Source organism: Ochotona curzoniae, unplaced genomic scaffold, assembly GCF_017591425.1.
Source record: "Ochotona curzoniae isolate NIBS_2020 unplaced genomic scaffold, NIBS_Ocur_1.0 contig_2321, whole genome shotgun sequence".
NCBI lineage: Eukaryota > Metazoa > Chordata > Mammalia > Lagomorpha > Ochotonidae > Ochotona > Ochotona curzoniae.
In genome coordinates, this window is record NW_024465421.1 from 6394698 (window position 1) to 6410975 (window position 16278).

Consider the following 16278-nt stretch of genomic DNA (forward strand, 5'->3'; position numbering starts at 1 on the left):
CTGCCTTTCCAATAAAAATAAATAAATCTAAAGATTGTTTTTAATTTGAACGTCAGAGGAGGAGAGAGATCCAGCCGTCCATTGGTTCAATCCCCAGATGGCCCCCATGACCGAGCCAAGCTGAAGCTAGGCGGTCTCCCATGTGGATGTCAGGAGCCCAGGTGCTTGATCATCTTCAGCTGCCTTTTCTGGAGCTGTTAGCAGGGAGCTAGATCGGAAGTGGAACAGTCAGGACTCAGACTGGCACTTGACTTGCTATGCCACAACACCGGTCTCCACTAAGGCTCCCCTACGCCTGCGGAGGCAGCTTGGGAAAGCAGCAGCACGGGGGGGCCTCATCTGTACCCCACTATCAGGGCTCATGTGCCTCCCTCCCTTCCTCTGGGTCTCTGCTGAGTCACCATGTCCATTCAGCTTTGTTCTCTTTCCTCTCCAAGTGCCTCTCTTCCCAGTGGCCCCTCAAGCAACCCCAGCAGTGTCCCTGCCACGGTGCCTGTGCAGATGCCAAAGGCCAGCCGGGTCCAGCAAGCACTCGCAGGTAGGTGCTCTGTTCCCACCCCATGTGATTGGGGACAGAAACAGGGGCAGTTTCCTTGTTACCCCCCACGTCCACGGAGAACCTGGAAGGGGCTCCTGTGGAAGCAGTGCCTCCTGCTAGTGAGAGCCCAGCAGCTGAGCTCTGGGGTTGAGGTTGGGGATCAGGCCTGATGGCAGATGTCCTGGGGTGCACCTTTTGCATGTTCAACTTTTACATCAAGTTCAGTATTGGTTAGTCAACCATTCCTGTCCTGAATGGTTGAAGTGTTTCCATGAAAGGGCCCTCCAGGGACCTGGTAAGGTTGTTTGGCTGTAGTTACATGGCATCTTGAATAAGTATCTTGTGTCCAGTGGGGTGGGGAACGTCTGGCCTGCAGGTCATGCGGGGTCTGCAACATCACTTGGAGTGGTCATGCCAAGGCAGCTGTAGGCTAGGCTTGGAGCCAAACAAATGCACAGCAGGTTGATTTTAAAAACAAAAGTAATCTCTGGGCTTGCTTAGATTTGCAACACTTCTAGGTATTGTAAAGATTTACTTATTTGAGAGGGAGAATTATAGAGACAAAAGGAGAGAGAGATCTTCTGTTTGCGGGTTCACTCCCCGAGTGATCTCAGTGGTCAGAGCTAGGCCAGTCCAAAGCCATGGGCTTCTTCTGGATCTCTCACGTAGGTCTAACGTCCCAAGACCTTGAGCTGTCTTCTGCTGCTTTCTCAGGTGCATTAGCAGGGAGCTGGGCAGGAAGTGAAGTGGCTGAGACTCAAACCACCAGCTCCAGGCAGGCTGACGTTGATGATTCTGTATGGCCATGAGTGATGTTGTAAACTGCCAGTGGCTGTTGTCAGGAAAGAAGTCCCTACCCGTTCTAGAGGTTTTATTCTCTGTCCATCTTTTTTTTTTTCCCTCAAGATTTTAAAAATGTAAGAGTAAGAGAGGACAGCCAGAGAGAGAAAAAGAAATCTGGTATCTGCCAGTTCCCTCCCAGAATTCCTGGGTAGAGGTTCAGCTTTGAATGTTCGCAAGGGGAATCCCCAGCTAATGGGACAGAGGACTGTGAGACTGCTCTGTGTGTGTGTGTGAGAGAGAGAGAGAGAAAGAGCGAGCGCACAAGCGCTCGCATCCCGGGGTGATTCCCTGAGGTGGGGGGGGGGGTTATTCCCCCTTTCTGTTTGAGGAAATTCATCTTATCTCTGAGTTTCTGGTCTCAGTGCAGGGGCATGGGCGGTGACTATGCTGTAAGCCATGGAGCTGGCTAGAAATGGCTGGCGTGTGGCTCTCTGTGGAGGGATAGTGTCCTCTGACCCCTACAGGAGAGTGAGGGCCCACAAAGACCATGGGCCATGGGCAGAGTAGCTCACTGTCCACAGAAGGCAGCTGTAGGTCGGGAGGGCAAGAGCTAGAGTTGACTGGGCAGAGTCCAGGACAGAGAGATCCTGCCCGGGAGGTTGCATGGAACCTGTTTCGGGCACCAGCCTGTGCTGAGGCCAAGAGAAGAGTGACCAAACCCAGGACGTGCTGGCTGGGTGGCCTTGGGTGTTCCGGTGGGTCAGAAGGTCCCATGTGTGGATGTATGTGTGCAGCTGGCCGTACCCTCGCCTGCTCCAGGCTCTGGGGGCTTTGGCAGCCTCCGTACAGGGCTGACCAGGGACAAGGGGGACAACCTGAGGCCACCATACAGATGTCATCACCACCTCTAAGTGGAGCTCGGCAGGCCTAGGTTTTCTTCTGCTGTTTGGGATTTTTTTATTTTTCTGTGTTCACTTCTCAAAGTCTTGCACCAGGTCATGCTGGCCCAGGCTGGAGCCAGCAGCCAGGGATTCATTCTAGGTCTCCCACCCGGTGGCAGGAACCCCTTCCTCCCAGGGTACACCTCAGCAGGAAGCTGAATGAGAAGGGGAACCGGAACCTCCACACAGGCACCCCAGTCCGGGAATAGGCCGGTGTTGCCAGCGGCATCTGAACTGCTGCCCCGATGCTGGCCCCTAACCAGGGCTTGTAGCCCCTGCCCTTCTCTCACGAGGGAGACAGATGCCCAAAGTGTCTTGTTCTCTACCTGAGAGATAAGAGCCCTGGACCAGACAGCCATTAGCCTTGGCTCTCAGGTTGGTGATTGGCACCCTTAGTGGGACCCATATTTAGGACACTGGGGAAAAGGAGGAACTCCCCTCTCTTTGGGGTGCAGGAGGAGCCCCCCTTCCCGCTCTGGGCTGTGCTCATGGCTCCAGGAAGGCAGCACTTGGTGCAGAGGCAAGCCCTTGGAGGGGGACACGGTTAGGTGACTTTCCAGCTGGGTTGTTTTGTGTGGTACACCCAGGCACTCCTTGCTCTGAGGTCAGCATGAGGGAGTTGGCAGATTTTGGACATGAATCTAAATGGGGCCTTCTCCCTCTGACAGGCCATGTCAGGGGAGGCTGGGGGCCAGCGGTGGCTGTCGGAGTTGTCCAGTTACGTGGGGGGTGTCCCTGAGCCCTTGCACTAAGGAATCCCCCTATCCTATTCTCTTGTGTGTTGATTCTGTGCAGTGAGGGGTATGGGGGCTGCTTCCTGTCCAGGCCACGGTGAGGCCTCTGTGGCCCCTGTGACTGCAGCTTAGGGGTGGGCTGTGTGCCGGAAACAGTGGTGGTGGCTGAAGGGGGCACCTTATGGGTCATTTAGTTCTTCAGCAGACAAGCTCCACAGGCCGCCTGAGGGCTTCCTCTGGGCCGGGCACTGTCCTGTAGGGCTGGGTCCTCATGTCAATCATCCAGAACCAATGCAGGAGGGATTTCAGCTATCCAGATATAGAGAAAGCGGACTAGGCAGATAGGAGCTGGGGAGAGAGCTGAGGGTGGTCTCTGGCCCTTAGCTGGGCTGGTCAGGGAGCCCCAGGGTGACACATGAGGCCAAGGTCAGTAAGAGGCCCAGGGCTCACCTCAGGAAGACACATCTGCTCTCAGCTCACCCCTTTTCTGTCTCCTGTGTCTGCTTGTGGTTCTGCCCACCTGACTCTCTGTTCCCAAGGAACTGCCTGGGGGTGTCGGAGGTGGTGACTGCTGGTTGGAGGTCCAACCAGAATGCAGGGCGGCAGCCAAGGCCTGGCTTGAACTTCAGTCTTCTGATGAGCCCCCGAGTGTCTACCGTTAAGTGGCCACCATGGTGGCCTTGGCACAGCTCAGCTGTGCCACCCAGGCTGGTGGCACACTGGTCAGGTTTAAGAGTCTTTTGTTCTTCTTTTAAAGGCGTCTGCTGCTGGCCTGGCTGCCCTTCCCCTCTCTGAAACTTCCCTGTCTGCCCCAACTGTGCTGGAGGGGACTGGGGCCCTGGAGCGCCACGATCTCTGCCCGATGCCCAGCCCCAGAGGCAGAGAGCTCAGTGCTTTCCCTTGGGGAGGTGCAGCTAAGCCTGGCACACTCAGTGACAGAGCGCACTAGGGAGGTGGGACAGTGGGCAGGCCACCCAGCAGGAGAGCACCCTGGGGTACAGGAGGTACAGAGAGGGCTGCACAGGCGGGAGTGGGGGTAGGTTTCCAGCCTGCCCACAGGCATCGGGCACAGTGAGTCCTGCGGACAGTGGCCATCTCTATCAACACTGGCGCCTGCTTCTGTTACCTTCCCCTTGGGCACCAGAGAAGGAAGCTGAGTGTGGGAGCAGGCTCACAGGACAGCAGCCCGTGTGCCCACTCCAGTGAGGTCCCTGAAGGCTGTAGCACCTGGGTAGGTTGGATGGGACATGGAAAGCAGACAGCACACTCTGGGCCGTGTGTGTGTCTCTGGGGGCACGGGGAGGAGCCCCTGGAAGCCTGCCTGAGCAGTTTTCAGAGCTTGCCTCTCCCGTGCTGCCCTGTGCCATGCCCGGGGAGAGTGCACTTATAACCGCCAAGACTCCTGGGCGAGCGAGCAGCCCTCTGCTCTCCTGAAGCCATTGCCCTGGTCCCCATTGCCCTGGTCCCCGCTGCATGCTCCAGACATGGGCTGGGCGCCTGCTGGTGCTGATGGGCCCCAGAGCTCTGTCTTGTCAGCATGGGTGGGCCCTGGCTGCCTGCCTGCAGTGGTCAGGTCGTCCCCTGGAGAGACGTGCTGGTCCTGATGACTGTTGCCAGCGCTGCCACCTGGGGCTCGGCACGGGTGTGACTGCCGTGGGCCTAGTGCCTCCTTCTAACCTTTCTCCCCCCTTGCATGTCTGGTCTCACGTTCCGTGTAGGCATGACGAGTGTGCTGATGTCAGCCATTGGACTCCCTGTGTGTCTTAGCCACGCACCCCAGCCCACCAGCCCTCCCGCCTCCCGTCTGGCCTCTAAAAGTCACAGCTCAGTTAAGAGATTGAGGAAAATGGCCGTGAAAGGTAGTTCCTGCTCGCACACGCGCTCTGGCCTTTGCTCAGCCGCCTCCAAGTCTTGCTGCCTCTCACTGTCCCGCGTCAATGCTCTCCTCTCACCTCCGGGGTTCTCTGCGATGCCTACTCCTCCCCCCTCACTTGCCTGTCCCCTCTCTCAATGGCAGAGGTGGCCCTTGGGAACATCTCTTAGCCCAGGTGCTGTGAGAGGGCCCTGTGACTTGTCAACCCACAGATGTGGGCAAGGCCCAGGCTGGCCACCTGAGAGGAGTCCCCTGCTGACTTCTGCCCTGCCGATGGGTCACAGGGCCTTGGGAGGTGCTAGCAGTTCTGAGCAGGTTGGTGTAGAGGGTCCTGCAGTGCCCAGCCCATCACCTTTGTGAAGCCAGGCCATGGAATTGTGGACTGCTGGCCACCCAAGCCTGCATCGGGTGTGCTGGGAACTGGGGCCTGCATCTTGGCCCCAGCTCTCTCAGCCTGTGGGATCTCACACAGCTTTCTTTGTTTCGGAGCCATTCCTTCTGTTTTGGTTCCTGTCCCTTCTGTTTTGGTGTGTTGGTGAGGGATAGTAGCCAGGTACCTCATGCAGGGTGACGGTGGCTGCTCTGGTTGCGTTTGGTTCAGACCCTCTTCCCAGGCCCCAGTCTCTGCGCAATCCACCCACACCCTGTGGCCTCAGAGGCAGGGACAATCTCCTTAGGGTGCTCTGGGTGGTCCCTTATGAGAAATGTGGCTCCTGGAGCAGAAGCTACCAGGCTTGGGGAGGATGGAATACGGAGGTGGCTGGCAGCTGCTCCTGGTCGCTGGGCTGCCCCAGGTTTGGCTGGGAGCCACTAGGCCTTTGTGAAAAAGGGGGCCCGTGGTGCAGGTGTGGGTCTCGCAGGCCTGTGGTAGCACAAGGGTGTCAGGGGTAGTGTTAGGTGGTTTATGTATCCCTGATACTTCAGTAAGTTCCTGGAAAACTGGAATGAAAAGGCAAGTTTATTTTGGTGCAAAAAAAAAAAAAAATGGAAATCTGGAATAGTTTTTCACAGTATACATTTTCCATAAACATTCGGAAGATTCCCTCCCATTGTTTTATGCATGAATTTGAAACTTTTTTTTACACCAAAATAAACTCGTTTGCTTCATTCTGTGTTCCACACCTACTTCAAGTACATGTGCGTTAGGAGTACATTGAGGTTGGGGAGGGGGTATGTTGAGGAAACTTTGGGGGAGTTACCACTCCTGTGCCCATGGGTGCCCATCGCTGGGTGGGTCACTCCCCTGCCTTGGCTTCTCCCTCCCAGCTGAGGGAACGGAGTCCTTGGCAACAGTCCAGGGGCTGGAATGGAAAGTCATGTCGCCTGGCTTTAGCCTGTGCTGTGCCTTGCGTGTGGAGCTGCCCCCTCACCCCCCACCTTTTCTTGCTTAGCCAACAGCTCTGTCCACACCAGAGCCCCTTCAAGTCTCTGAGATGAGGCCCTGACCAGGATGTTAGGGGGCACTGTCTGGGTCACTTCGTACTGGCGTCCCTGCTGGCACCTGTTTGGGCTTGGCCACCACTCTTGGTTGCTGTTGCTGCTGCCAGCTAGGAAGGCCAGGGCTATGCTGGTAGTCTCTCACTAGGTGGCGTGGTTTCTCTTTTCTTCTTTTTAACAATTGACTTATGGCTGACTTATTTTTGAAAGATGGAGAAACAGGGAGAGACAGAGATCTTATCCGTCAGCTCCCTCCCCAGATGCTTGCAGTAGCCAGAGTGGGGCAAAGCCAGGAGCCAGGGGTTGCTTTCAAGTGGCAGGAAGCCAGGGCACTAACTGGGCATCAGCCACCACCTTCACAGGAGTATTGGCAGGAAGCTGAATCACAAGTGGGTGTTGGTAGGGCAGCATCCCAAGGAGTAGTTGAACCCACTGTGCCACAGCGCCCACCCCGGAGCAGTTGTCAGCCTGAAGCACAGCATTCCCCCTCCCTTCTCTGTGCTCAGGAGAGGGGTAGGACAGCCAGGGATACTCCCTGCCACATCCTGGTCCTTCCCCAGGTCTCTTGGCTCAAGGAACCCTATGGGGGTGTTACTGAGACCCACCCCCACCCCGACCCTGTCATGTTCCCAGGCACTGTCCTTGTGGCTCTGTGCTGTAGCCGACCAGTTCAGTACCACATGGACTAGGCTGTGGGTACTTTCACCCTGCCCTCTCCTCTGGCCCTGCCCCCATGAGAGGGATGACACTTGAAGGAAATGATGCCACCAGAACTAACTCCATCAGACCTTGTCCTTGCCACTGCCATGCGACTCTTAGATCCCAGGCCTGCCTTCCTGCCTGACTGCAGCGCCATAATCTGGGACGCGCTGCTCTTCTGCCCCTCCTATGCTGCCTCCCCTGGGTGGCTCCATAGGGCTCTGGAATGTTCTCTCCTGTCTCGCTCACCCACCTTCCGACGTTTCCTCCTGGCAGCTTGGACCCCTTCCCCTGCCCTGCCTTCTGAGACGTCGCTGCCCTCTCCACTCCCTGGTCCTCGGAGCCCCACTTGCATTCTCGTCTCTTCCAGGGGTGACTCCAAAGCCAGAGCCAGAGCAAGTGATCCGAAGGTACGCTGAGGAGCTGAGCACGCCCCCCGATGAGGTTTGTGTCCCTTGGCATCCTGCTGCCACCGCCATCATTTTTGTTGGGAGATGAGGATAGGGTATGTCCACCCACCCCCATCAGAAGCCAGAGAGGCATGTCCAGGTGACAGTCCTGCCCCACTAGCCATTAGGAGCACCCTTTGAGGGTTTCTGTGATGACGAAGGTCTGCTGGGTCCTGGCCACTGTCCCCATGGGACCTCGGGGATCTTGTCTGTCAAGCCACATTGTGGGGGGCCCTAGGTGCACTTGTCTCAGGGTGGCAGCAGGTCCTGAAGGTGCCATGGGGGTCAGCCACAGCTCAGTCCACACACAGCCCAGTGCTGTGCTTCTACTCTATGCTGCAAGTGCAGTGCCGGGAAAGACCTGGACCAATGGATGCCTCACAAGGGTCCCTTGATTCCCCAATGGAGCCCCAGTTCCTGAGCCTGGCAGGCAGAGCCCTGCAGAGTCCACCCTTGCCCTTCTCTCCTGGGCTCCATTTACCCAGAGGATCCAGTTCTGTCCTTGTCCCATCTCCCTGATCTAACCTGGGTTTCTGGGTCCACCCACTCACTGCCACATCAGGCCTGTGTTTCTGGGAAGCTCTTCCAGGGTGCAGGTGCCAGTTCCCAGCCTGTGGCACCTGGCCTGGAGCTGACCGTGCTGCTCTCGCCTCAGGACTGCATCATCTGCATGGAGAAGCTGTCCTTGGCATCCGGCTACAGTGACGTGACCGACAGCAGGACAATGGGACCCAGGGCTGTGGGCCGCCTCGCCAAGTGCAGCCATGCCTTCCACCTGCTGTGCCTGCTGGCTATGTACTGCAATGGCAACAAGGTGCCTGGGGTGGAAGTAGGGACACGGATAAACACAAACGCACACAAAATGAGCCCATGGTCCAAGGCAGTCAAGGCCAGGGAAGGGACAGCTGCTGGGCTGTGGGCAGCAGTGTGGGATGAGCCATTGGCAGAAGGACCACCGAGGGCCCAGGCCTCTTAGCCCCCTCTGAAGGTTCCACTGGGTCCTTCCCAGGAGCAGTGCACTTGTCATGCTTGGTCACCTACACGTTTCACACACACATGGTGTTATCGTTTCCCTCCAGGGACCTCTGTAGCCAGCCCTGTACTTACGGAGACCAGGCTCCGGGAAGGGGCAGGCCCGAGTCACCTGATGGAGGTGCAGAGCCAGGGCCCACACTCTGTCTCCTAGCTGCTTTTCTTTAGTGGAGTTGAGTTGGAGTGTGCACTAACCAGAAGGAGGAAGAGAACCAAGGCATATGCTGGCCGTGTGGTCTGGCTAGGCCTGTCTTCCCAGCGTCCTGTCATCTCATACAGCCAGCCCGTGGACAGGGGCCGTGTCTTCGGTTTGATCTTAGCAGTTGTGGGCTGTGGACACTCCCCTAGACCTGACCTTGGGTACCGCAAAACTGGCTTTTGGAGAAGCCCTGGGAGCTCCATTGCCAATGGCCCCTCCCCACCAACGTCAGGGCAGGGGCCCCCCAGCTCAACTCTGGGCCCCACCTCGTTCTAGGACGGAAGCCTGCAATGCCCGTCCTGCAAGACCATCTATGGGGAGAAGACCGGGACGCAGCCCCGGGGCCAGATGGAGGTGTTCAAGTTCCAGGTGTCTCTGCCAGGCCATGAGGACTGCGGGACCATCCTCATCGTCTACAACATTCCTCACGGCATCCAGGTGGGGATCCCCGCGTGAGAGAAGCCCCCTCCTCCCACCCCGGACCCTTCCTAGGAAGGGTGACATCTAGGACCTTCTCTCACTGGCTCCTTTTGGAGCAGCCCATCCTGCCCCCTGGCAGGAGTAAGGATGCCCAAGCTCAGGCACCTAGTGCCCACACGGGCCTGGACAGACTCAGGAGGTTCAGGAGCGAACCTGGAGGCTGTGGAGCAAAGAATGGTTTTCCTGGAAGAGATGTTCTTGGCCTGGTCAGGGCAGAGGAGCAGGAACATTATGGGGATGAGGGGGTTGGGAAGCCTGGCTAGGGGGGCGGGTGCCGATGAGGGACCGCCCCCCACAAGTGCTGGAGCACAGTAAGGAAGGGTTTGAGGAGTGGGGTCAGATGGACCCTTGTTTAGTGGCTGGGTTGAAGTTGGGGCTGGGAGTGGCAGGGCCAGGGGCGCAGTAGAGTCCCAGGTGGGAACCTTGGCCCTTTAGCTCGGCCTTGAGCCATGACTGATCTCCAAGCCTGGAGCAGATGGGGAGATGCAGGAGTGGGACAGTGGACAGGGCTTCTCCCTGACCTGCCCCCCAAACCTCTGGCATGGGTGGAGGTTTCCCACCCTTCCCTGAGTCCAGAGTGACATTGGAGACCCAGGATTCCCAGCAGTGTTAGCACCCTGGAGCGAGGGGATGGTGAGCTGTGTGTGGAGGGGGGCATGGTGCTCCATTCTTCACCTGCCTGCCTGTCCCATTGCCTCACCAGGCGCCTGTTTCAGCCACTTGTTAGGGCAAGCGGAGGGTGTGTTGTATGTCAGGGGCTCAAGGAGGAAGGGGCTTCCTTTCTGACCAGTAGGGTCATCAGGGTTCCTGGTGTCACAGGGAGGCCGAGTGGCGTACAACCATGGGTGGCAGGGTGGACTTCGTTTGGTCCTTTGGGAGCAGGAACAGTCCCTGGCCATGAGGCAGGACTGGCTGAGAGGGCCTCCACAGAGCACACCCCTCGTCCTGTGTCCTCCGCAGGGACCCGAGCACCCCAACCCCGGAAAGCCATTCACCGCCCGAGGCTTCCCCCGCCAGTGCTACCTTCCAGACAACGCCCAGGGCCGCAAGGTAAGGGCCAGCTCTGCGGCCAGAAGGACCCTGGTGGCCGCACTCATGGCCACTGCTCCCCAAGGGCCAAGGGCAGGGGGAGGTAACTAGCTCCACTGGGGCTTGTGTGAGCAGGAGAGGCCCGCCCCCAGCAAGCTCTTGGGCCAGGCAGGATGGCCACGAGTTGCCTACAGGAAGGGCCAGGGAGAGTACGCATTGGGATTGCAGCTGCAGGAGAGGCACCTGCCCAGTCAAGAGCTCCCATGGCTGCCGTGAAGGGGTCCAGTGTAGGAAGAGGCAGAAGGCCAGGAGGGCTCCAAGTTCTGGCTGCTGGTGACCAAGGGAACCGGGCCAGATGGTGGGGGCCCAGGCAACACGGGAGGGAGTGGGTACAGGTTCCGAGCCAGCCCCGTCCCGCCCTGGGCAGGTCCTGGAGCTTCTGAAGGTGGCCTGGAAGAGGCGGCTCATCTTCACGGTGGGGACGTCCAGCACCACTGGTGAGAGCGACACGGTGGTGTGGAATGAGATCCACCACAAGACAGAGATGGACCGCAACGTGACGGGCCATGGTTACCCGGACCCCAACTACCTGCACAACGTGATGGCTGAGTTGGCTGCCCAGGGCGTGACTGAGGACTGCCTGGAGCAGCAGTGAGATGTTGCTGCCCTGGCCAGGCAGGCTGGGATGTGAGGGGCCCCGGCTGCTCCCTCCCCGAAGCCAGACTTGGGTCTGCCTCTCCCACTGCCCTCCACCCCTCGGGTCAGGGTTCTTTGTGGGAATCAGGCAGCCCAGGAGGTTGGGGGTGTGTGGGGGGTGGGCTTCTGCAGCTACCTCAGTGCACAAGGTCCTCTGTCCTCGGAAGCTTTCTGGGGCTTGTAAGGCCCAGGGCTGGGCACCGGGGGAACAGAGACTGCCCTACCCCCGGCCAGGGGTGGGCACAGGTCCTGGGTCAGCTTCCTTTACCTCAGATTTTGTTTGCAATAAATGCCCAATAGCCAAAGTCAGCAGGCCCTGGCATGATTGCTAGCAGAGAGCGCGTGTGTGTATGTGTGCACGTATGCACGTGTGTATGGCTGCTGGAGGCCAGTACTCATGTCAGTCCACCCAGAACCCCACTTCCACACCTGGACAGCTCTCCGCAGTGGGCACTCCCACAGCAGGCCCTGTTGGGCTACAAGGATAGCCGCTGGCTCTGGTTTCTCAGCGGAACACTGTGTGTTGGCCTTCCTCTCACAGGACCTGGGGCTATCCTTGTCCAGTTGAGCAGATGTGCTTCCGAGTTTTCCAGATGGTGGAAACAGGCGGTGCTGGCCCAAGGCTCTGGCTGGTGGTGGAGCCAGGGCTGGTGGCCAGGCCAGCCCACGTCTCCTCCTCCTACCACGTGACCCCTCAGGCTGGTCAGATGCCCCGAGCAGGACCCCGCTGCCTGCCTGTTGTGGATCAAAGGCACTTGGGCCTTTGTGAGCCCCCTTTCTCTATGAAAAATGCAATAAAGTCTATTTTCCAACGAGTTGGCAGAAAGATGAACATCTTCCTTCTGTGCAGTGGCTCACAGGGATGGGGAGTGATGGAGAAACGTGCCATGTGACATTCCCAGTGTGGGGCTGGAATCCGGAACGTGCCTAATGTCTCCAAGGCAGAGACAGTTGGGAAGCTCAGGCAGAGGTGCCCAGGCTGGGTCTTGGGGACCCGCACGTTGAATCAGCACAGCTACCAGTGTGGGACGCTGTGGTCACAAACCCTAAAACTGACCCTGGGTACGAGAGGATGCTACGCTTGTCCCACCTTTGTCCTGCTAGGCTGGGAACCTGAGATGCAGTCCCTTGGGGAAGCAGCCAGCTCCTCTGTGCACTCCTGGGGATGTCTGTGTGCCCAGCAGGAGTGTTCTGTAAAGCGCCGGTTCACAGAGACAAGAGAGTGGCCACCGCAGAACTGATCGGCTCCCATAAGGTATATCCACGTGGGTGGAACACTCATCAGCCTTGAAAAGGGACAAAAAGCATGTGCCATGGCTGGCGTGAGCCCCTGTAGGCATGTACTAAGTGACCTGATGTCTGAAGTGTTTTTGCAAGCAAGTCCAAGATAGTAGTGCTAGGGTGACGACGTGGGATGGTCACACAGCCTCATGAATGGAGAGGGACCAGATCCGTGACACTCCTCATTGCCCTCCAGTGCCTGGAAGATTTCGTATTGGAAAGGCACATTTACAGAGGAGAGACAGATCTTCCATCTGCTCAAATGAGATTTCACTCCTCAAATGGCCACAGTGGCTGAAACTGAATCAGTCCGAAGCCCAGAGCTGGGTCTCCCACATGGATGCAGGAGCCCAAGGCCATTCTATTATGCTTTCCCAGGCCACAAGCAGGGAGATGGATGGGAAGAGCAGCACCCATATGGGATCCTGAGGCTTGTAAGGGGGAAGATGCCCTTAACTTACAAATTCTAAATAGAAACCCTACAGTGTCTCCAGGGTCAGGCCAGTAACTGTGGGGGCTGCTTGGTGACACAAGAGGGTGGCGTCTAGAGGGGATGTGCTGGCTGAGAGCAGGACTGCATGATTGTGTTAAAGGTAGATGAGTCGTCCATTTCTGGATTGATCCATCTCATTCAGGACTATAAGGGTAGGGGGACTAACACCCTAAAATCCACTGGGCTGTGTGCTTTTAGGGAATGTGTGTAATGAACACCTGTAGGTAAAGGCAGTGTCTGGGACTCAGGTCCTTTCTTGGGGTTCAAGTTCTTCCTGGGGAACTACAGCTGCAGTCTGGGACTGGAGTGGGGGGGGCACGGGCAGTGGGGCCCGGGTCTGCTGAGAGCTGGGCAAGGCAAGGGTGCGGCTGCTCTGCCCTCTGCTCCCAGGGCGTTCCCTGGGTGGGGGTGCAAGTCTGGAGGGAGGCTCCTGGCACACAGGGCACTGGAATCTCAGGCATGAAGCTGCAGCCTCTGGTTTCCAGAGGCTGGGTCCTCCCCAGGGCTAGGGAGGGGGCCAGGCCTGAGGGGGAGCTCCAGGCTGGCCTATGAGTCACGTCCCTCAGCCTTGGTGCTGAGGCCTGTCCACTGCCCAGGCCCCCCTCCCCCAGCCCTGCTTATTGCCAGAGCCCACCCAGTTCCCTCCCTCAGTGGGCTGTACTTTGGGGAGGGAGGAGCAGGCACACCTGGCCTCCTTGGCAGCCTGAATAACCAGCTCCTCCGGGCCTGAAGTCTGGTGGGAGGGCTGCAATGGAGTCAGTGGCCATGGGGCTCCCCAGGAGGTGGCCTTGTTTTTGGCTGTTGATGCCGGTGGTCATGCTGAGCTGCCTGCCACCCTGCCTCAGCCTGGGTGAGTAGAGAAGGATGGGAGTCCAGGATGGGCCAGTTCAGACAGACAAGCGGGGGCTGGGACACTTGCTGGCCAGCCCCCCACCTCCCTGCAATTGTAGCAGGCAGCCCATGGGGGTGGCAGGGGGCCCCATGCCCCATCTGTACCTGCTGTTGCTCACCAACATACCCCTGACGGCTGCAGAACTGCTCCCCTACACACCTCAGATAACTGCCTGGGACCTGGAAGGGAAGGTGACGACCACCACGTTCTCACTGGAGCAGCCGCGGTGCGTCTTCGACTCCCTTGCTGATACAGCTGGCACAGTCTGGCTCGTGGTAGCCCTCAGCAATGGTGCGATGCGGGCAGGGGGTGGGCGTGGACGGGCGCTGGGAGCTTCTGCCCTCACACACTGGGGCCCTTCCACACGGGTCGGGGGTGGGTCGGGGGTTGAAGGTGGATTTCAACTCCACGAGGTTTGCATTGGATCTGCACTGTCACTGAGGTGAGGTGGGCGGAGGGAAGTGGGGACCCCTCTCCCCCATCTGCAACAGCAAAGCCCGTCTCCCCTGACACGCCATGGTCAGTCCCTCCACCCCGCCTCCAGTCTCCAGGGACTTCCGGAACCCGCAGACACTGGCTGAGATCCCCGCCTCCCCACAGCTGCACACCCAGGGCCACTACATGACACTGCCCCTGTCTCTGCGCCAGCTGCCTTGTCAGGACCCCGCAGGGGACAGCAGAAACATCCCCCTGCTGCGAGTGGGCAATGACTTTCACTGCCAGCAGCAACCCTACTGCAATGCCCCTCTCCCTGGCCCTGGGCCTTACAGGTTGGTTGCACCCCAGCGAATGGAGGGCTCCAGCATTGCGGGGGATGGGGGGCCGGGGAGGGAGGGAGGGGTCCTGGAGGGAGGAGGGGTTTCTTATGACCACACCCATGCCCTTCTTGGCCCCACCCCTTCACTGCCTCCCCATCCCCCAGGATCCGCCCCTCCTTTTCCTCCCGTTTCCTTGGGCACAAGGGATAGCTCCCTCACTACCTAGTCCAGTGTGTGGCAGGATGTGCGGCCGTCCCAGAGATCCAAGGGGCGGAGGTGGGCCCAGGGAGAACCCGCCTCTTAGCCTAGAGGCTTTGGGCTGAATCCCAGCAGGACACTAAACTGAGTTGTGCTTAGACCCAAGCAGGGGAAGCAGGAAGTAGCTGCTCATCCCTTCCTCAGATGAGGAAAATGGGGCACAGGGATGCCCAGGGGCTGGTCTGGGTCAGGGCAGACTCCACCTCCACAGCATGAGGGGGGGCAGGCCATGCATGATGTGGGGTGCACAGGGGAGTGCCTTCCTCCACCCTCACCCGTCACCTCTGTCTCCTGGTCCCCCCATGCCATGCTCTGGCCTGAGCCTCACCCCTCGTCCTCCACTGCCTCCTGTCCCCAGCGTCAAGTTCCTCCTGATTGATGCCAGCGGCTCCCCCAGGGCTGAGACCAGGTGGTCCGACCCCATCACCTTGCACCAAGGTAACTCTGGGAGGTGGGGTGCTTTGATATACAGGTGGAGCAATTTGGCCCCACTCCCTCTTCCCATGGGGCTGATGGGAGGTGGGGAGGCCTGGAAGCACCTGCCGGGAGGTGGGGAGGAGCAGGGTTCTGGTCAGCCCCCAGTGTATATCATGCCCCAGGCCAACAGCCCCCTCACCCATCAGCCACCCTTGCCAAGTTGGGGGAAGGGCACAAGGAAGCCAGGGCTGCAAGGGGCAAGCATGAGTCATGCAGACAGGGACACTACATGTACAAGGCCCAGAGAGGCAGGCTGGGGAGGGGATTTGGGGGTGTCTCATCAGTTGAAAGCCTAAATGCCTACTGCATGGAGCCCTGAGGTGTGGGCCTGGGGAGGGTGTTGTGGCGAGGCGTGCAGTGGTGGCCCTGTGTGCAGGGGTGGCCCCAGGCACCATCGACACATGGCCTGGGCGACGCAGCGGCAGCATGATAGTCATCACCTCGGTCCTCTGTGCCCTGACCGGCCTCCTGCTCCTGGCCTTCCTGGCGGCCTCCACCATGCGCTTGTAAGTGCGTCCCCTCAACTCCCCAGCAGCCAGCCACACAGCCCCTTCCCAGCCTTCCCCGCGGCTCCTGCACATCTGGTCTGGGCCCTGCCTGGAGACATGGCGCCCTCTTTCTCTTGCTTCCCCTGCCACTCCAGCTCCAGCCTGTGGTGGCCCGAGGAGGCACCCGAACAGCTGCGGATTGGCTCCTTCCGAGGCACGCGCTACACCACTCATCACATCCCACCCAGCGAGGCCGCCACCCTGCCCGTGGGCTGCGAGCCAGGCCTCGACCCCCTCCCCAGCCTCAGCCCCTAACCCCATCACTGGGCATGGCTCTGGCCCTGTCCCCCTGCCCCAAGCTCCAGGGTCAGCACATTCCACCTACCCTTACCTTTAGCCTGCCCACAGCAGCTCTGCCCCTGGCTCTCTCTGGTCAGGCTGACAGTAATGGCTAAGACCAGGCCCACCCTCATCCCTACCTCAGTTCAGCTCTGCAAGTGACGGGTCACCCTGACCGAAAGCTGAGGGCCTTGTTCTGGTCCATGCACGGGGCTGTCTCGGGGACAGCAGAAGCCCAAGCCTATCCTATCCTCAGACTGGCCTGGTTAGTGGGCTAATGGTTGGGGCTAGGGTGAGACCTTCCAGGATATCTCTGTGGTTCATGGACTTGGGTCCTTTCTGGGGGCATGGCAGAGTCAGGCAGTTGAGGGTACATGAAGACCCCCTGTTACACAAACTATT

General features: G+C 58.9%; 2 protein-coding genes across 3 annotated transcripts in view; both read left to right on the forward strand.

Moving 5' to 3' along the window:
• LOC121151451 (probable E3 ubiquitin-protein ligase DTX2) overlaps window positions 1-12044 on the forward strand; it is a 31790-nt gene extending 19746 nt beyond the window's left edge. The window contains exons 4-10 of one of the 2 annotated variants that reach the window (XM_040972833.1): window positions 438-538; window positions 4715-4855; window positions 7376-7449; window positions 8110-8268; window positions 8962-9123; window positions 10126-10215; window positions 10622-12044. In XM_040972833.1, coding sequence (XP_040828767.1) covers window positions 438-538; window positions 4715-4855; window positions 7376-7449; window positions 8110-8268; window positions 8962-9123; window positions 10126-10215; window positions 10622-10849 — 955 coding nt within the window. In that variant the 3' untranslated portion in view covers window positions 10850-12044. The remainder of the gene's footprint in view (window positions 1-437; window positions 539-4714; window positions 4856-7375; window positions 7450-8109; window positions 8269-8961; window positions 9124-10125; window positions 10216-10621) is intronic. The other variant, XM_040972834.1, reaches the window with a different exon arrangement.
• Window positions 12045-13414: 1370 nt separating this feature from the next.
• On the forward strand, window positions 13415-15895 carry UPK3BL2 (uroplakin 3B like 2). Its single transcript, XM_040973809.1, has 6 exons — window positions 13415-13514; window positions 13698-13847; window positions 14101-14326; window positions 14931-15010; window positions 15426-15555; window positions 15693-15895. The coding sequence occupies exons 1-6, from the start codon at window positions 13415-13417 to the stop codon at window positions 15850-15852; spliced, it is 846 nt and encodes a 281-aa protein (XP_040829743.1). The 3' UTR covers window positions 15853-15895.
• Window positions 15896-16278: the final 383 nt, after the last annotated feature.